Below are 21,806 nucleotides of genomic sequence, written 5' to 3'. Positions count from 1 at the left end.
GTGGTAGAAGAAATCCACAAAGCATTTTATAGCCTACATATATATGTATGCACACAGCAATAACTCTACACCAAGTGACAGACAGATGGGAGGTGGCATTCCAGTCACATACAGAAGAAAACCTCCATGCCTAGCCATTGGGGTTGATGAAGTGTTTGCTGAGCAAAGGGGAACCCCGCCCTACAAAACTATGTTTGTGCAATTAACCCCTCCTGCACAACTCCTGGTTTCTAGTCATTACACATACATATATCAATGTGTTAGGTAAGAACTTCCTGAGGGGAGGACTATTGTTAAAACTGGATTCATAGAGAAGCCAAGGACGCAACATGCCGAAGTAGAATATGTGCTAGGTATAGTAGACAGGGATTAAAGGTTCAGCATTACCCATTGCCTTAAACCAGTGTTCACCAACCTAACGGAATAGGGATCTGTTCATACTGTTACAATTCTTATTTGTAAGAAAAATATGCCTTGTGTTGAACACTCTGTCCTATGCACCATGCATGAAAAAGTAGTACAGTGGTCCCTCAAGTTACAATATTAATTGGTTCCAGGATGACCATTGTATGTTGAAACCATTGTATGTTGAGACCAGAACCCTATGGAAACCTGGTAATTGGTTCTGAAGCCCCAAAAGGTCATCCGAAAAAAAGAGAAAAAAAAGTGAGGATTAAAGAAAAAACAAGAAGATAACTAATATAGATAAAGCAATTCCATACATATAAAAGTAAGAAAGATCTGCTGGGAGCTGTAAATCACTATCTATATCAGTGTTTCCCAACCAGGGTGCCTCCAGCTATTGCAAAACTACAACTCCCAGCATGCCCGGACAGCCGTCGGCTGTCCGGGCATGCTGGGAGTTGTAGTTTTGCAACAGCTGGAGACACCCTGGTTGGGAAACAATGGTTTATGTAGAGGACAGGAGCTTCTTCAGGACACACAGTTTCCCAAATGGAGCCACCCTTACTTGGTGTCCAAAAGGAGCAGCTAACCATGGCACAGGTAAGGAGTAGTACAGAACTTGTAGTTTCTCCCTGTACTGTAGGGGGCGATACCAGACAGCCAGTCAGTGCTTGCACCTCAGTAATACAGGTGATTTACCAGTAAAATGCCCATTCTGATTGGTCAGCTCCTCCAGTTGTGACAGGTATCACAGATCTGGACTGTCCGTAGCATTGTATGTTGAGTCTGGCTTCAGGTTACAATGGTCCAGAAAAGACCATTGTATGTTGAAACTATTGTATGTTGAGGGATCACTGTAGTGTGAACAGAGCACCCTATAAACCCCACAAAAAAGGAGGAACTCTTACATATTACATTATATAAGATAGACAGCCCCGGGCCATATTGTTGGCACTATAAAATTAGCAGTTGTCTTCTTGCCAGGCAGACCTAACTGGATTACCATTAATTGCTGGGTGCCGTCATACCGGCTCTGCTGTATTGCTCTCTACTACACTAAGCCCATTCTGCACAAGTCTGCTCTACCGGTTTTACAGTAAAGCAGTGTGAGAGGTGAGGGGAGCAGCAAAACCTGAAGTTTTAAAAACCTTTGGTCTTAAGAGATAAGGGGGAGAAAAAAAAAAAAAAAAACTGGTGAATGAAGACGTGAAAGTGATGACATCCTTTAGCTATAATAAAGAACAGATTTCCCAGGAAGGGAAGCAAAAAAAAAAAACAAATCTGACCGGTCAAGAAATATTAAAGATAAGATAAAAATCAAATGGGTGTTAAAAGGTTAAAAAGCGCTAGTCACCAGATAGCAGTGTCTAAATATTTGCATATTCTGTTTATCAGGGATAGTGTAAAGTGTTAACCCTTCGGTTACAAGGTCATACAGATCTCAGAGGATGCAGCTCTACGATCAGATCCCTTCTGGAGCCCAATGCCGTATGTATTAATAGTTAACTATAGTGCAACAATCCAACTTCCTTCTAAGTAATTCAAAAGTGAAGAATGTGCTTCAGAGACCTGAAGAGTAACGCAGGGCTTCCTGTTGGGTCACTGGAGTATTTGTGGCCTCAGTAGGGAAGGACACTTCTATATAGTCAGCGACAAGACAAGGCCGGCCGTATAGCCTTATAAGGAAAGGAAAGTTCGAAGAAACTCCCAACTGCGGCACATCTACTTCACCCTTACATAGCTGCCTGGGTTATGGCTATAGGATAGAGGAGTCAGTACAGGCCCTTAGAAAGTATATACTTAAAACTCAGTGGCATCCGAATATTTTTCAGTTCGAATCACATGGCTGGAAATTTAGAACGTATCTCCCCATCAATGGACAAAGGAATAAGGACTTGGCCCCCTGGAAAATAAGGAGGGAAATAAGTGGAGCGGCACATTACCCTCCTGACTGAATACACAGCTACATGGAATGCCAAGCATCGGGAGCACCTGGGCATTCATTTGGTTGGCAGTGACCCGACCCGGACAACACTATTTATACTATCCTCAAGTGTATTTAGTAAACATCCCAATGTATCAGGCAGTGGACCAATCACAAGCCAGTCCTCAATGATAAATATATATATTTTTTTAAAGTGATTAAACCTTGCCCCGCCCAGGTGGTCAGCCATTTCTATAACTACACACCTATCATTGTCACCGACCAAAAAGACAATCCCTGTGGTCAGGTAGGGAGTAGAGGTGAGTAGAGGCCGCACCACACCCCAGGTAGATGTGGCAGATAAGGAGTTAACCTTAGTCAGGATGAGCCCTGTTTGCATGCCTGACATTCTCTCTGCTGCAGTCACATCCCCCTCCCTAACTGCATGGTAACCAGGACCCTAGAGGGCAGCTACCCAATACACAACACACTGACTGCAAGCTCTTGGGACCAGCATCCCTTCAGTTAACTGTTAAGCTGACACATTAGGCTGTGGCTGTGAGTGGGTTAATGATAGTTCTTTATAAGTGAATTGGTCCATGCACCCCTATTGGTTATTGATTCCCCCAACGTGTAACTGGCTAGTTGTTGCAAAACTACAACTCCCAGCATGCCCTGACAGCCTTCGGCTGTCAGGGCATGCTGGGAGTTGTAGTTTTGCCCGCGGTTAGTGTAGCAGCAGGTGAAGCGAGGCGTGTCCGGTGCCCACAGCGCAGGCTATCCTCTCACCGCTTCCCGCAGCTTCCTCTCCACATCCCGCTCTCGCTGCAGCCGCTCTGCCCGCTCCTCCGCCTCGTCCGCCTGGTCCTGCAGGCTCTTTATCTTCCTCCTGACCGCCTCCAGTGAAGTCATGCCGGCCATCCACCCGCTCTTCCCGGTATCTCCGGCTACTTGCCCCGCTCTAGTCGCTGTGAGTGGACGGATTGGGCCCCTGGAGTCCCCCGGCTGCTTTCACTCTGACCTGCTCAGTGTGCATACAGGAAGTCTCCTCCTTACATAGGCTCCAACCCCTCTCATTAACCCTATCATCGGAGGAAGGCTGACGGAGGGGGCTCCTCCTGTGCGGGCACCCCGGGTATAACCACCTGTGCCCTGCCCTGTACTAGATGGGGGGGCTATTAACGAGGGGAGACCATTACCACGAAATAAGGGCACCCAACTATTCCGTATAAGACCCCACGTCCAGGTAAAGCAGGGGTGCTACGGCCATCTAGTGGTAGTCTGGTGACATAGCAGCTTACAGCACAGGTAACAGCATTCACTACTCCTGTGCATGATGGAGAATGACTACTACTCATCACATTGGGGGAGATTTATTAAAACCTATGGAGAAGAAGAGTGGTGCAGTTGTTCATAACAACGAACTAGATTAATTCATTTTTCAGAGACCTTTAATTAATAAATAAATAAAGCAATCTGGTTGCTATGGGCAACTACACCATTTCCTCTGCACAAGTTTTGATAAATCTCCCCCATAGATCTAAGTAAGGAGAGATACAGCATCTGTTATACCTGGACTGTATAGGGACATATAGCTGAAAGACAGTCACATTGCTTCTTTATTCCCTAGGTCAGTGGTCTTCAACCTGTGGACCTCCAAATGTTGCAAAACTACAACTCCCAGCTGCCCGGACAGCCGTTGGCTGTCCGGGCATGCTGGGAGTTGTAGTTTTGCAACATCTGGCGGTCCGCAGGTTGGAGACCACTGCCCTAGGTCAATGTTTTCTAAACAATGTGCCTCCAGTTTTTGTAAAACTAAGCCTTTGGCTGTCCGGGCATGCTGGGAGTTGTAGTTTTGCAACATCTGGCGGTCCGCAGGTTGGAGACCACTGCCCTAGGTCAATGTTTTCTAAACAATGTGCCTCCAGTTTTTGTAAAACTAAGCCTTTGGCTGTCCGGGCATGCTGGGAGTTGTAGTTTTGCAACAGATGGAGGCACACTGTTTGGAAAACACTGCCCTATGTATAGGGGATGCATGCATGCATTTTTGTGCAGTGTTTCCCAAACAGATAGCCTCCAGCTGTTGCGAAACTACAACTCCCAGCATGCCAACAGCCTTTGGATGTCTGAAAATGCTGGGAATTGTAGTTTGGCAACAGCTGGAGGCTCCCTGTTTGGAAAACAAATGATTCCAGCTGCAGTAACACTTGCATCCTTAATCCTACCCTATGTTCCTAAATGTATTGTCATTGCAGGAGGTTTGCACATCCCTGCTGCACATATATATAAGATGGCAGGCTTATTTCTAGTGATTGTCTAAAGCAGTAATCTCCAACCTCTGGCTCTCCAGATGGGGACGCATGGGATGTACTGAAGAGCCATAGGTGTGGACCAGTGGTCTAAGGATGCTACTGTGTCAAAGTGTTGTTTTCCTATCACCTCTGATACTCTTAAACCTATGTATTTAGTGACACTGCAGCTTCCGGCATGTGGCAATCCAGGCATGATGGGACTTGTAGTTTCACAACAGCCTAAGAGGCTGGTATCATGAACTGCTTGGTATAATCCAATGTTCATTCTTATGGACATTGCAGGAATCCAAGTCTGCACACAGCAGAATTTCCGCGGCAGATGTTTCTGCTACAGGAATCCCGATTTTGTAGACCGCAGAAAGGATAGACATGTCTTTTCTTTCTGCAGAGTCTGCATGGAAATACATTTCCCATCAGTCTCAGCGCCAGGATGTTTTGCCGGCGCTCCACTGTTGGAGGTATGTCCGGATGGGCATTTTCCGTGCAGACATTTCACCATCTGAACATATCCTTAGGGTGTGTTCACACATGCGTATTTTTGCTGCAGATCTGCTGCTGCAAATTTTGCTGCCCATTGACTTAAATGGGCAGAAAATCTGCAGCAGAAAATACGCACATGTGAATGCACCGTAAGGGTACGTTCACACGCGCAGATTTTTAAGCGGCTTTTCTGAAAGTGGGCGGGCTCTTCTCGGTTGTCCGCAGCAGATTTTCGCCACAGTCCCTACTGACTTCAATGGGGCTTGCGGCGGATTTTTTGCAGTGTTTATTCCTCCGCGTAAAATCTTCTGCCGACAACCGAGAAGAGCCTGCCCACTTTCAAATATGCAGCGGAAAACCAGCTAAAAAAATCTGCGCGTGTGAACGTACCCTTACAGTTTACTTTTCTGTTCAAAACTATTTAATCCAATAGAATTCAATCCTGTTTTTGTGGAAAATAAAGAGCACAACCTAATTGTGGTTTCTGACAATGCAGTTCCCTGGAGAGAGAAGTTCTGCACAGTTTCTTACCAGTAGAAAAAGAAATGGGACCAGCCAGCATGGGGCTGCCTCTCTCCAAAGGTCCCAGAGCAGCTGCATGGGCTGCCGCTATGGTACGTATGCCCTTGGCCACAAGTCCTGTACTGATCATGTGTCTAGTGACCCAAATCGACACCTGTCAGCTCGGGTCATCAGACTAGCGGTCATGGTAGGACATGTGTGCGTAAGGCTATGAAGAGACACAAATATTGTTTGACAATTTTGTGGCCTAAAAAATGTCACAAAAAAACTGCCCCCTTATTTTTTCCTCATTGATGCAGTTTGTGTGGCATTTGGGGTTAAAAAAAAAACTCCAACATACATGCATGCTGCAATTTTATCTGAGCCTAAAAATACCACTAAAGGGTTAAAAACACCATGTGTGTATGGCATTTCATGTTTTCTATTGACCCCCAGCTAACATCTGGATGCAGCTTTATGGCCAAAGAAAAGGCCATGCAACGAGCTGTCATTTTTTTTTTTTTTGACAAAAGCTCTGTGTCTAATATGGATGTAAAAATACACATGCAATATGCTCATCTGTAAGGAGCCTAAATTATGGGTACAATCACTGATCACCAGAGCTTACTGGCATAGAGGACAAAGGATCTTGGATCTTTCCTTAGGGACGGGTCACATGTGCCATGTTTTGCTACATATTTGCTGCTGTGTATTTTTCTACCCATTGACTTCAATGGGTAGGAAAATATGCAGTAGCAAATACACATAAAATGTGTGACCCTACCCTAAGGCTAGGTTTTCAAATAGTTTGATTTCTGGCATTTTTTGGAATACAGCCACTGCAGTTTTTGAGCCAAAGCCAGAAGTGGATCCATAAGGGAGGAGAAGTGTAAGTCCTTCCTTTATATGTCCTATTCCTTTTGAATACACTTCTGGCTTTGGCTCAAAAACTGCAGTGGCAGTATTTCAAAAAAACGCCCGAAAAAAAAAAAGTGGGAACCTAGCCTAGAAGTGTTCAGTGGAGATCTATGCAATGAGGGGCTCTTCAACCTATCTCTCTGACATAAGCCTATGACATGCCACTTAGTGGCATCCATTATACATATACCGGGCAATATACATTTTTTTGTACTTAATCCTGCTCTATGCATTATCCAGCAAAGAAATGGTGGTCTACCGCAAATATACATACAAAATGTGATGTACAAATATGCCCACCACCACTACTAAACACAGAAAAAAACACACTGGGCCTCATACATAAAATAGTGCAAACAAAAAGTGCCAGGATTGTACCTTTCTTTTTTTCATTGGAGGGTAGAAACTTTAAAGGGCATCTGATCAGTTACTATAGGTAACACACTTTAGTTCTAGTTTTTATGAACAAGCTCAGTCTTCAGTTTTGTATTATATACAGTTACTTTGTTCCAGACATCAGGCACAGATAGAGAAATAAAATGTAATTTGACCATAAGAAAATGGTGTTGCATCATGGCATTAACTAACTTTTACGTGTATATGTGTATTAGGCTAGGTTTCCACCCGGATTTTTTGGAAATTTTTTGGAAAACAGTTTTTGAACCAAAGCCAGAAGTGTATTCAGAAGGAATGGGAAATATAAAGGAAGGATTTATACTTCTCCTTCCTACTGGATCTACTTCTGACTTTGGCTCATAAAATGCCAAAAAAAAAAAAAACCTTTGTGGAAACCTAGCGTTACTGAGATCTTGTGCCGCAGTACTGTGCAAACATTCCTGGTATGTGACAACATGTCTATACATGTGAAGTCGTGACAGTGTCAGCGCTGGGTAAGTGGATTTATGCTAGTTAGCATGGGCAGCTGATGGTGGCCATCCAGGTCTGGGCTGACCGTTGGTCAGCCCAGACCTGGATGGCCACCATCAGCTGCCCATGCTAAATAGCATAAATGAATCCACTTACCCAGCACTGACACTGTCACGACTTCACATATATAGACATGTTGTCACATACCAGGAATGTATGCACAGTACTGCGGCACAAGATCTCAGTAACGCTAGGTTTCCACACAGTTTTTTTCTGGCGTTTTTGGGAAAACCACCACTGCAGTTTTTGAGCCAATTTAACTGAATTAAAAAGGAGCATAAAGGGATGTGCCAGGGGGTATTTACTAAGCCAAGATTATGCCATAACAATGTATACTATAAGAGTAGATGGCTAATCTGGTTATTTTGGCTTGTTACACTTGTTACATTTTATTAGCAATAGAGATATACTAAGGTCATCAGTAGATTAGAACAGATAACGTTAAAATAACAGAATATATACACACACAGAGATTAATGGATACACAGATAAAAAGGCACATGGAAATGCATAAATAGTTGTGAACCAATGTTGTAAAAGAAATCACTGTGACTATATCCAGCAAAGTCTGCCATGTAGCCCTGGCCTTTTCCAAGGTCTCAGTGACGAAAAGAATAGGATTACAGGATTAGTATGATTGTATTAGCGCATTCATCACAACTTTTACTAGCCTATAACTAGTGAACCTATGGTATATTGCTATGGATTAGAACCTATATAATACATTAGCTAGGAATACAGTTATTGGAATAAAAAAAAACATTATGTTATGCTACTTTTTTAGACCACTTTTACATGGCAGAATTTGGGTAAGTATTTTGCATCAATGGCCCTCATTTACTATTGTAAATGTTATGTTGGGTTGTGCGCCAGAATTTGCGCCAGAATTGAAAAAAAAACGACTAAGTCTCCATTTTACTGAAAAAATCCGAAAAGGGGCGCGGTAATCGGGAAAGGGGCTTGGTCACTGGGAAGGGGCGTGTTCCTGACATTTTAACAAAAACCCAACATATTTGCTAAGGTTTCCACAGAAAATGTAGTGGATTTGAGCTGAGGAAAACCAGACAGATCAGAGCATGTGAAAAAAAAAATCTAAATGTAGTGAAAAGTACAAAATGTAGGGAAACCTTAGTAAATACCGTGGAAAAAAATTGTAGGGAATTAAAACCCACAAATAAAACTACACTCCACTCTTAGGCTGCATTCACAACTCGTTTTCAGCCTACGGTTGCCGGATCCGGCTGGGGAAAACCGGGCGCTCCCGACTCCAGTCGGCTAAATTTTGACCCGTATACGGTTTTGTGACCGGACCTAAATTCGTAGTATACTATGGTTTTGGGTCCTGTCAGGAAACCGGATACGGGTCAAAAAAAGCCGACCGGAGTCAGCGCCGCTCCTGCTGTGGTACAAGAATACCCGGTTTTCCACTCCCCCTGCCGTCCGGCAACCGTTGGCTGAAAACGAGGTGTGAATGCAGCCTTAGTAAATCAGGGCCAATATGTGTTAGCCAAAATCAGGAGTGGGTCCAAAACACAGAAGGGGTATACATTTTTTATAGATTTTTCTTGCATAGGTCCTACTCCTGGTTTTGGCTTAAATACTGATACAAAATACTAACCCAGATACTGCTGTGTGATAGTGTCCTTAGGCTATAAACAAACACAACATTTATTTGTCCTTAAAAAAAAAAAATATATATAAATAAATAAATAGTGTCATTTTATTTACAGAGTTTTTTTTATTACAAGTCATGTGATTTCGTCATTATATGACTCAACGAATTCTATTAAAGAATTGAGGGAAACAACACCAGAAAAAAACACTAATATACACACAAGGCTTTTTATATTTCCTTATTGACTTCCAGCTAACGTCTAGTCTTGGGGTGTTTTTATTTATTTGTTTGCTTATTTTAATTAATAACAAAAATGCTGTGTCTCTTTTCAGCTTAAGGCTGCGTTCGCATGGCCGTCTAGACCCGTCCTGTTCTTCTCCCGTCAAAAATAAAAACGGACTTTAAAAAAGACGGACAATAACAGATGCAAACGGATGTTATCCATTTGTATCCATTTGGATCTGTTATTGTTCAGTTATTAAACCCCCATGCTCAGAAGTAAAAACGGATCAAAAAATGAATTGAAAAAATGGATGCAAACAGATGACATTAAAGGCTCATCTGTTTGCCATAGACTTCAATGTTAAATTTACTGTATCCGTTTTTTCTTCCGTTTTTTTGACGGGAGAAAAAATACTGCATGCACCGTCTTTTCTCCCGTAAAAAAAAAAAAAAACGTAACTGAGTGCAGACGGGTGCAAACGGATGTGAAAGGATTGTAAAAAAAATCCCATTGACATCAATGGGATTATTTTACAAGCGTGTGTAATCCGTTTACAAGCAGCAACAACGGAACCTAAATAGGGAAAAACGGGGACAGACGGCCGTGCGAATGCTCCTGCTCCTTCGAAACTTAGAATATTTTATCCTTATTATGTTCAGAGTATCACATATTGTAATGTTGAATTAGGGATATCTCTTTTTATCTATGACCTTTGGAGTCATAATTGACTTGCTGGAAAACGTTAATAATCTCTTAAAGACAACCTGCTGTAACAAAGATTTTCCAGTACAGATATCGCAGTCTGACTCTGTTCACACTGGTGTTATGGGATCTGTGGTCAATTTGTTAGGATCTGTTTAAAGAATCCATTAAAGTGTTTTCCGCTGCAGTTGTCCGTTAAGACGATTTCCTGCCCTTTGCTAGCTTTCATTTAAAGTGGTACTCCGGTGGAAAACATATTTTTGTTAAATAAACTGGTGCCAGAAAGTTAAACAGATTTGTAAATGACTTCTATTAAAAAATCTTTACCCTTCCAGTACTTTTTAGCAGCTGAATGATACAGAGGAAATTATTTTCTTTTTGAATTTATTTTTTGTCTTGTCCACAGTGCTCTATGCTGACACCTGATGCCTGTATCAGGAACTGTCCAGAGCAGGAGAAAATCCCCATCCCAAGCCTATGCTGCTCTGGACAGTTCCTGACACAGACAGAGGTGACAGCAGAGAGCACTGTGGACAAGACAAAAAAGAATTTCCTTGTAGCATACAGCTGCTAAAAAGTACTGGAAGGGTAAAGATTTTTTTTAATAGAAGTAATTTACAAATCTGTTTTACTTTCTGGCACCAGTTGATTAAAAAAAAATATTTTCCACCGGAGTACCCCTTTAATGGAAAATCTCTGTTTTTTTAACTGGACCGAATTCTGCAAAATGCTACAGTATTCTGACAAAGAGCAATGGGAATCCAATGGGAAGAACTGAGAAGTGAGAAAAGACCCTAAAGGAATGTAGAGAGAGCCTATTCACACAGCCTATTATTTCAGACTTGTGCATTATTTTACAAGGCCAGCAGAGGGTGCTAGTTACTGATCTATGACAATATACAGTATTTGACTGGTATAAAAAGTTCCCAATACAAGTCAATTTTGGTCATGTGTAATGTACCTCATATTTTAGCAAGTTAAATGGGTTATCCCATAAACAAAATACTTTACTTATCCACAGGATAAGTGATAGGTACCTGATAAGTGGGGGTCTGACCAGGAGAACGGAATCTCATGCCCCCTATTTGAATGAAGCAGCAGTTGATCATGCACACTGCCACTCCTTTCAACTCTATGGTGTTGTACTTGGTTCTCCTGTACTCCAGCAGTCCCATAGTCTTTGGGGGAGATTTATCAAAGCTGTCTATGTCCCGCATCAATTTAGACCAAACTACAGGGTGTTAGGCTGGTCTATTGTGCGCCTAATTTATCAAATGGCGCACGGCTCTTGATAAATTCTGTGCACAGACTTCAGGATCTATGCTTTAGATTGTATTTAAACCTGCTCCAGCATGGTCTGACATTGCGGCGTACTTTCAGCCAATGCGACTTGTTGCTGAAAAGTCGCTTTTGATAAATTCAGCACTAATGCATTTTTCCATCTAAAATAGACTAGAATGCATCATGTTCTGAAAATCCTCTAAAGCAAAAGTCGCAAAAAAGTCGCACATATTTAGACTGCGACTTTCTGTGCGACAATTAGGACAGGAAAAAAACAGTCTAAATCCTTTGATAAATCTCCCCCTTTGAATGTTACTGTATGCTCAACCGCTGCTCCAATCCAATTGGAGACTAATGTTCTGTATAGACCAGTGTTTCCCAACCAGGGTGCCTCCAGCTGTTGCAAAACTACAACTCCCAGCATGCCCAGACAGCCTTCGGCTGTCTGGGCATGCTGGAAGTTGTAGTTTTGCAACAGCTGGAGGAACCCTGGTTGGGAAACACTGGTAGAGATAGATGTATATAACTGTATGCCTATACAAATGCATGAGTCTGTAAACAGTTGTATTGAGAAGTACAGTCGGTTACTAGAAATGTCACTAGAAAAAAACAAACCTAAAAAAGGTGCCTTGTGGAGGATCATGCTTGAGGAGATCTAGCAAAGTCATCATATGGTGGGGATGGGCTGCTAAAGTATATTCATATATGCTTTCAGAACTTGGGGTACTGCTGCCAGGGAGAGTAAAGATCATGTTGAGATCCAGTACTAGATGATCCGGTACTAGATGGTGGATTCTCTGTCTCCCTGCCAAGGTTCCCCTTTAATCTAGGAAGCACAGGCTGCCATATTAGGCGGTGAGAGCTGCGCACCGGGCCTTTCTTCTGTACATTCTGTAGGTTAGTCATGTAGTACAGAAAACATGTAATTAGTGAAAAAAGGTTCAGTACATTTAGAAAGTTTGGCAGTACAACACACTGCACAGTAGAAAAGACAAAAATTCACAAATGTCATTCATACATATATGGATATAGAAAAGATGAGTTTGTAATGATTATAACTATCATGATTCAAAAACAATACAACCTCAAAGATTGAAAAGCAAACTCATCTCTGTTATTCCACGGTACACGTGTATGGATAGATAGATAGATAGATAGATAGATAGAAAAGGAATCTCTCCACAGCACTCCATGGGTGAAAAAAATGGAATTTATTCCATAACAAGTGTCTTACAAAGCAACGTTTCAACCAGCTCTGCCTGGTCTTTCTCAAGCTGTGAAAGACCAGGCAGAGCTGGTTGAAACGTCGCTTTGTAAGACACTTGTTATGGAATAAATTCCATTTTTTTCACCCATGGAGTGCTGTGGAGAGATTCCTTTTCTATTTGGCAGGAGCCCCTAACCAAGGTTCAAGATTCTACGTGCACCCGGACATTTTGTTCACCTGCAGTGGTTGTACTGTTCTTCTCTTTTTAGATAGATAGATATGATATAGATAGATATGAGATAGATAGATTATAGATAGATATGAGATAGATAGATAGATTATAGATAGATATGAGATAGAAAGATAGATAGATATGAGATAGAAAGATATGAGATAGATAGATAGCTATGAGAGATAGATAGATATGAGATAGAAAGATAGATAGATGGATATGAGATATATATATATATATATATATATATATATGAGATAGATAGATAGATATGAGATAGATAGATTGATAGATAGATATGAGATAGAAAGATAGATAGATAGATAGATAGATAGATAGATATGAGATAGATAGATTGATTGATAGATAGACAGATATGAGCGATGGATAGATATGAGATAGATAGACAGATATGAGAGATAGATAGATATGAGATAGATGGATATGAGAGATAGATAGATAGATAGATATGAGATAGAAAGATAGATAGATATGAGCGATAGATAGATATGAGATAGATAGATAGATATGAGATAGAAAGATAGATAGATATGAGATAGATAGATAGATGTGAGATAGATAGATATGAGAGAGATAGATAGATAGATAGATATGAGATAGAAAGATAGATAGATAGATATGAGAGAGATAGATAGATATGAGATAGAAAGATAGATAGATATGAGATAGATAGATAGATATGAGATAGATATGAGATAGAAATGAGATAGATAGATAGATATGAGATAGATAGATAGATATGAGATAGATAGATAGATATTAGATAGATAGATATGAGATAGATAGATTGATTGATAGATAGACAGATATGAGCGATGGATAGATATGAGATAGATAGACAGATATGAGAGATAGATAGATATGAGATAGATGGATATGAGAGATAGATAGATAGATATGAGATAGAAAGATAGATATGAGATAGATAGATATGAGCGATAGATAGATATGAGATAGATAGATATGAGATAGAAAGATAGATAGATATGAGATAGATAGATAGATAGATAGATGTGAGATAGATAGATATGAGAGAGATAGATAGATAGATGTGAGATAGATAGATATGAGATAGAAAGATAGATAGATATTAGATAGATAGATATGAGATAGATATGAGATAGAAATGAGATAGATAGATAGATATGAGATAGATAGATAGATAGATATTAGATAGATAGATATGAGATAGATAGATAGATATGAGATAGATAGATGTGAGATAGATAGATATGAGAGAGATAGATAGATAGATAGATATGAGATAGAAAGATAGATAGATAGATATGAGATAGATATGAGATAGAAATGAGATAGATAGATAGATATGAGATAGATAGATAGATAGATATTAGATAGATAGATATGAGATAGATAGATAAAGGATATTTAAAAAAAAAAATATAAGCCTCTTAAATGAAAAGTAAAAACCGATGAACACCTAATGCTGTAGTGTATACATTGCATATGTTGGCAGTGTATGTGTTGGGGATTGTGTCCGCCCGCAGTGCTTGGCTATCAGCAGGTACCATCCTGGCAGAGAGAACAGTATGTCTATGGAATATGTCATGCAGTTTATTACATTGTCTCGCTTTAGGCTTTCCTGTAATTAACCAATTCATTAGGACAAGTCACTACAAGTGTTTTATCTTTGTGAAATAAACACCAATAACTATTCCCAGTCCAAACTTCCAAATGCAATCCACTCTCTCTGTCTGGATTGTGCATAGGGAGCGATTCCTAAATAGTCGGCATACTTTTCCTTATAAGGAATATCTGTCTGGAATCCATATGCAGTCTACTGCACTCCACAATACAGAATGTTCCATTGTATCCCAGACTTATACACTCCTCGCATTACACCTCATTTCATGCCAAATGGGTAGAAACTGACTATTTAGTTTGAATGTTATTTTGGAAGCTTTACGGTTTCTTCTTTTTATAAGAATGTATTCATTCATACCCCCCCCCTATAATATGCATTTATAGACACTGAATGAATTGTAGATGTTTGTACCTCATTGTAATATTGTGTCATCAGGAATTGTGCCAAGTGACAGATTCATCTCTACTATAATTGTGTGTTCCAATACAGTGGCGAGGTTAATATGGTGAAATGTTTTTCTTTTATATGTAGTACTAGTACTGAACATAAACAGTGCGATACAGACACGTAAATGGACAGAGGACTACTTGTAGTATAAATAGACAAATTTACATGTTAATGAAGATACATAATAATAAATGAATAAATAAAGAGGTATAACAGAATATACACATAGATACATTGATTTATGATATATATATATATATATATATATATATATATATATATATGTGTGTATTTGTAAGGGGACCTAAATAATGTACAGGGGCCTTCATGCATGGGGGACTGTATAGTTTAAGACCCACCCCAGCACAGTTATTTCACATTTGACAGGGGGCAGACAGCTGAGGCACAGAGTCTTGAGTGTATACCATATAAAGCTTGGAGTTATATATAAACCAAGTGTATTCCTATCTCTGCACTCTGCAGGGACAGCAAGTATCATCTTCCTCCTTCCTTTACAGTAAGGACTAGATTTCTCCTTGGCAGATGTATGACAGCATGGAAGAAAGAGGTCACTGCAAAATTTATATGACTCTTGTCATCTCCAAGGATTCTCATCTGTGTGGCAGCCAACAATGGCTGGACACCATCAAGCTTTTAAGGGTTAGCTTCATAGGCCTTTCTATAATTTCCTCTAAGCTGTAAAACACCTTGTCAAGTGCACTGTAGGCTGTACGGGGCACAGCTGAAGCCAAAGAAAACCCTTCCTACCCCTCCCAGATAACCACTGCACAAATTTAGCAGTTTATGGCTTTTTTTATGGGACATTGACACGTAAAGAATCAGATGGGTAACCTGAAACTACATAGTAGCTCATAAAGGGGAAAAGAAGATTTGAACTAGGAAGAATGAATCCTGCCAAGCTAAGATAATACAGATTAATAGAGTTAAAGGGGTTGTCTCACTAATAGCAACATAGGAAATAAATATATGATGAACAGGGGGTCTGATTACTGGGATCCCCACTGATCACAAGGATCTCAAGCTCTAGTCACTCTGTATGGGACGGCCGGAGATAGCGGAGTGCAGCCTTCGGCTATCTTCATCAGTCCAATAGAGAGTTAAAGGGGTACTCCAGAGGAAAACATTTTTTTTTAAATCAACTGGTGCCAGAAAGTTAAACAGATTTGTAAATGACTTCTATTAAAAAATCTTTACCCTTCTAGTACTTTTTAGCAGCTGTATGCTACAGAGGAAATTCTTTTCTTTCTTTTTTGTCTTGTTCACAGTGCTCTCTGCTGACACCTCTGTCCATGTCATGAACTGTCCAGAGCAGCATAGGTTTGCAACAGGGATTTTCTCCTGCTCTGGACAGTTCCTGATATGGACATCAGGTGTCAGCAGAGAGCACTGTGGACAAGACAAAAAAAAATTCAAAAAGAAAAGAATTTCCTCTGTAGCACAAAGCCGCTAAAAAATACTGGAAGGGTAAAGATTTTTTAATAGAAGTAATTTACAAATCTGTTTCCCTTTCTGGCACCAGTTGATTTAAAAAAAAAAAATTTCCACCGGATTACCCCTTTAATGAAGCGGCAGTACACGCGTTACTACACTCCATTTAGGTGCAGGATAAGAGTCTAGCAGTAAGAGCCCAATTGATCATACATTTATCTCCCTGTGGATAAGTGATGAATGCTGTTGGTTGGACAACCCCTTTAAGAAATGTATTGTAACAGCAATTCTTAAATAAGAAATGGCAAAGGAGACCTTGTAGTTGTCTCTTTAAGAGAGTCTTACTCTATAATGGAATGTACTATGCAGTAATAGACTGTGTTTTCATTATGACAGATCATAGACCCCCACTTTGTATCTACAGAAGACCATTCCTTTTGCACTGTATCCTGGGAACTGTACTATAGTAAGCATTAACGTATTGATTTATATGTGTGTTTGGTTGTATATGTACAGACACAAACACAAGTGCAAACACAAATAGTAATATAATCTACATATGCTATTTCTTGTTTTTATACCGTGTATCCTATTCAAGTGAATTTTACTGAGCTGCAATACCAGAAACTGCCTATGGACAGGAGTGGTGCTGTTTCAGAAAAAAAAAAAAATGTTGACCTTACTTTCTAATCCTGGGACCACTCATTTATGTTTATTGTCTTTATATCCATGTAGTACATAAAAATACAAATTCTGTATAAAGTTCAGTGCTCTTTTTGTGATGCATGCAAAACTTTTAAGGGCAAGAACATCTGAATGAAACAAGTGCAAAGCTAGTGTCATAGCAGAAAAAACAGGGACTATGCAATGGTTGGGGGACTTTGTTCAACCTTAACTTACGTCAGTGGCCTTCTTCTCAGCAAGTTCCAACTTCTCTTGGGCATCCTTCAGGGCTTCAGAATATTTGTCCAACTCATCTTCAGTACCTTTTAGTTTCTTCTGCAGTGCTACAAGTTCATCCTCCAGCTGACACAGGGTTGTACAAGTACCATTGGGGTGGAAGGGGGTAGTGGATGGACGAACGAGGGCAGTGACATGGGGCAACAAGGTGTGGTAGCAGGCAACAGAGGTGCAGAGGGACAGGACAGGTACCACAAGGAGAGGGACACAGAGAGAGAGAGAGAGAGAAAGAGAAGATAGTTAGACAGGTTGACCATGGTACAGCTTATACCTTAGCCGCCTTCTCTTCTGCACCTAGGAGGCTCTCTTCAGCCAGATGAAGGTCATCCAAAATCTTATCTCTCAAGTCCTCTGTCTCCCGCAGCTGCTTTTCGAATTGGGTAATCTCTTCCTCTAACTAAGTGGTTTCATAAAGTTTAAGAGGAAAAAGAAAAATAGATGTGTATATAGTATACACACAGACTATATTGGACTATATCATATTTCTTTATACAGTATCATTTATAAATGCTATTTTTCTAACATAAACAAAACGTTTCGGCATTGGCTATGTGCTAGATAATGAAAGGCTCGTTCACTAAGGTGAACTACAGATAATGACACATTTACTACAGTAGTGACCTGTAATCTCCTATTACTGTACACCTTCACCTTTGTGAACAAGCCTTTTCATTCACTAACCAATCACAAAGTTTCCCAAATAAATAGAAAAAAAAAAAAAAAAAGAGTTCAGAACTAGCAAAAATATCCATAGACTCTTCTTGTGATGACAGGAAGAGAGAAACCACAATTCTAAACTTCTGGGCATCTAACAGTTAACTACATGTAGATCTACTGGGAATTGCCAGTTCCATCCCTTCCATTAGTAATTGTGTAGCATCTAGCCATAGAATGGTTAACATTTCTCACTCATATACTTGAGGGTAATATATAGTAAGACATTTGGGTCGTATAGATGTCATTTTATCCCAGTACTGTGAATGGACTATGTATATGCGCTCTTGTGGGCTACTGGCAGGACCAGGGTGGCATGAGTTGTCCTCTATTGGCACTGCCATGGGAAGAGGAGTAAGGGGTTCCAAGCAGACCTGTTTGCTCTTGTCCTCTGCTCCCTTCTTGTCGGCTTCAGCCTGTTCTGCTCTGTCCAAGGCATTCTCCTTGTCCAGCTTGAGCATCTGCATCTTCTTCTTGATGGCGTCCATGGCTGCTGTTTGGTTTGGGGGTAGTCACCCAGAGAAATGGGACAGAAAACAGGACTTGGGGAGGATGCAGAGAGAGGTTCAGCTCCTTCTTCTTCTGAGCCCTGGGCTGGAGTGCAAACTCTCAGCTGTTTCAGCCTCAGAAATATGTACCAGGGAAGGCAGAGAGGGGGGGCAGGCACATTCCTCAGGACACCCAATACTTTTTTGGGAGCCTTGCCTTCTGTCCCAGTGCTGGCTTTTTTTAAGGCTAGCTCCTTCTATTCGCTGCAGCCGACCATTTGACTGCATTTGACTATATAAGGGGTGTGATGGGCAGAGGCATACATTGGGTGGATAGGAAGGGGGCTGAGGGGGGGAGCAGTGTGTTCCTATTTCTAAACCTCTAGGCATGAAGCTGTAAGGGGAGGTCTCTGTACTTGGGACGTCTCAGGATAACTCCTTCAAGTAATGATCTTCTTCCTGCTGGGAGTCCCTGGATTAGAGATTAGAGAAGTGCCTTCTAATCACACATATACTGATGATGGTGTTCTAGAGGAGGTGTCCACATGCTGCACTCACTATACACCAGTGGTCTCAAACTGTGGCTCTCCAGATGTTGCAAAACTACAACTCCCAGCATGCCCGGACAGCCTACGGCTGTCCGGGCATGCTGGGAGTTGTAGTTTTGCAACATCTGGAGGGTCACAGTTTGAGACCACTGCTATACACCATACTAGACCATCACCACTGCCTGCTGCTTTACTACTGGATCATAATGTTCTGCTTAGGGTGCATTCACACCACAAACATTTATATATACACATGAAACATGTTAACGTGGTTAAGATAATTTACAATGACCAATAATATAAGTATACAAGGAGGAAATATATACCACCACAAAATAACTGGATAATACCACCATACTGTACTGAATAAAACCACTATACAAAGACCAGTATTCCCCCATACAGTGCCCATATAGTGATAGATACCAGCTGTACACAGGATCTGCAGACCATTTAAGTGATTATATAAAGGACCATATGGCGGCAGATATCAGCTGTATACAGGATCTGTATACCATAAAAGTAAATATATACAGGACCATATGGAGGTAGAAACATAGAAACAGGCTTTCCTAAATCTCCCCCATAGAAACATAGAATGTGTCGGCAGATAAGAACCATTTGGCCCATCTATTCTGCCCATTAATCTGAATACTACGAATAGTCCCTGGCCCTATCTTATATGAAGAATAGCCTTATGCTTATCCCATGCATGCTTAAACTCCTTCCCTGTATTTGCAGCGACCACTTCTGCAGGAAGGCTATTCCATGAATCCACTACTCTCTCAGGGTGCATTCACACCACGTTTTTGCAATACAGTTCCCGTATACGTTTTCAATGTGAAAACCATACGGGACTGTATTGAAAACCGTATGCATTGACTCTCCATTGAAAACCGTATGCTAAACGATGCATCCGTTTTTTTTTCCTACCACAGTTTTTGGTCCAAGTGAAAAACCGTATTAAACCATATACGTTTTTATTTAACATGGGAGTCAATGGGAACCGTACAGAACCGTGTGTGCGTACGGTTCCATCCGGTTTGCACCATACGGTTTTTGTTTTTTCATGGAATTTCAATCAAACAAGTGAAACTTTATTCATAATGGAGTGAAAAGTTCAAAACGTATACGTATACGTTTTTTCTTAAAAAACGGAAGCAACCGGACATCATTTTTCAAACTGTATACGGTTTTTAGCCGTATAAGGGTTGAAAACTGTACACACGTTTTGATACAGTTTAGTCCGGTTTTGAGGAATCCGTTTTTCATCAAAAACCTGATGCAAAATATTGCAAAAACGTGGTGTGAATGCAGCCGAAGGCTACAGTTTTGGGTACGGGAAAAAAATTGACAAAACCGTACAGGATGCAAAACGGACACAACCTGATGCATCTTTTGGCTTATGGTTTTCAATGGAGAGTCAATGCATACGGTTTTCAATACGGTTCTGGACGGTTTTCAAATTGAACACGTATATGGGAACTGTATTGGAAAACGTGGTGTGAATCCAGCCTTAATAAGAGCCACACACACGTAACAATATTGTAGTCAATATTATGGGATTCTGTGCAAGAATGTGGAATAAATAAATGATACATAACAAACACAAGTTTTCTGCTGTAATGATCTAGAATGTTATAAATGCAGTGTGTAAAGCTGTAGATGTAGCAACTGTCTAGCTATAGGTCTGCCCTGTCCTATCTGTGCTGCACTGCTGACAGGCCAAAATTCTGCCTGTCAATGAATGTCACACAGTTGCAACTAAGGTTTGCCTATGTATCTTTAAAAGACAAACCTCAAGAATGTCTTAGGCTAAGTTTCCACTTGGTTTTTTTGTGGGCCAAAAAAACACGTTTTTTCTGGCGTTTTTTGCCTTTGAGTGGAAATTGTATTTTTGGCCCCTTTGACATTTTTTCAAAATTTGTTGGGTGCCGGAAAAAAAAAAAAAAAGAATGCAGTAGCGATGGAAATGATTTATGGAAAAAACGAAATTTATATTTTTTGTAACAAAATTTTTATTCATTTTTAAACAGGGATCAATTTATGTGGGCGGGCTGGGCAATAAAACATGTAGCAACAATAATAAAAATGAAGTGTGTGTGTTTTTCACTTAAATTTTTTTTTTTTTAGGTAGTACTACTACTCCCAGGATGGAACACACTGTTCCATGATGGGAGTAGTAGTTCCTGTACTAATAGACAGATTGCCCTGAGTTATGCAATAAGATAGCGGGCTCAACCTCCACAATAATTATTTGGGTGCTATCTATGCCTTAAAGGGGTACTCCACCCCTAGACATCTTATCCCCTATCCAAAGGAAAGGGGATAAGATGTCTGATCGCGGGGGACCCCAAAATATAGCATGTGGCACGGCCGTCATGCCCCCTCCCATAGACTTGCATTGAGGGGACGGGGCGTGACGTCACACGGGGGCGGAGTCGTGATGTCACAGACTTCCGTTCTGGTGGTCGGGACCCAGACCCTCCAGCGCTTCCAGAGCAGAAACAGGTGGGTGCCGCATGCTATATTGCGGGGGTCCCCAGCGGCGGGACCCCCGCGATCAGACATCTTATACCCTATCCTTTGGATAGGGTATAAGATGTCTAGGGGTGGAGTACCCCTTTAAAGCAATATATACACCAACCAAGAAAAGTAGCAAAGCAAAGAGTGATAGCACACCAATTACAGTACAAATTATAAGCTTTATTAAATCATTCACAACATAGCCATAAACAATTAAAAACACTTAAAAAAGGGGGTCCATGAAAAGCATATGACCACCCTCAGCAATGGAGAGGGACCCCAAAAAAAAACCAGGGGCTCCCCCCCCCCCCCCCAACAGG

At 40.8% G+C, this 21,806-nt stretch overlaps 1 protein-coding gene across 20 annotated transcripts in view; it reads right to left on the bottom strand.

Moving 5' to 3' along the window:
• TPM1 (tropomyosin 1) overlaps nucleotides 1-18,525 on the bottom strand; it is a 45,772-nt gene extending 27,247 nt beyond the window's left edge. For 6 of the 20 annotated variants that reach the window (XM_056572839.1, XM_056572837.1, XM_056572835.1 and 3 more), the window contains exon 1: nucleotides 3,119-3,387. In XM_056572839.1, coding sequence (XP_056428814.1) covers nucleotides 3,119-3,250 — 132 coding nt within the window. In that variant the 5' untranslated portion in view covers nucleotides 3,251-3,387. Of the gene's footprint in view, nucleotides 1-3,118; nucleotides 3,388-17,150; nucleotides 17,277-17,481; nucleotides 17,608-18,298 lie in introns of those variants that run through there. The other 14 variants (XM_056572832.1, XM_056572825.1, XM_056572828.1 and 11 more) reach the window with 11 other exon arrangements.
• Between the last annotated feature and the right edge of the window lie 3,281 nt (nucleotides 18,526-21,806).

Source organism: Hyla sarda, chromosome 4, assembly GCF_029499605.1.
Source record: "Hyla sarda isolate aHylSar1 chromosome 4, aHylSar1.hap1, whole genome shotgun sequence".
Taxonomy (NCBI): domain Eukaryota; kingdom Metazoa; phylum Chordata; class Amphibia; order Anura; family Hylidae; genus Hyla; species Hyla sarda.
This window is presented reverse-complemented; position numbering and strand designations above follow the sequence as displayed.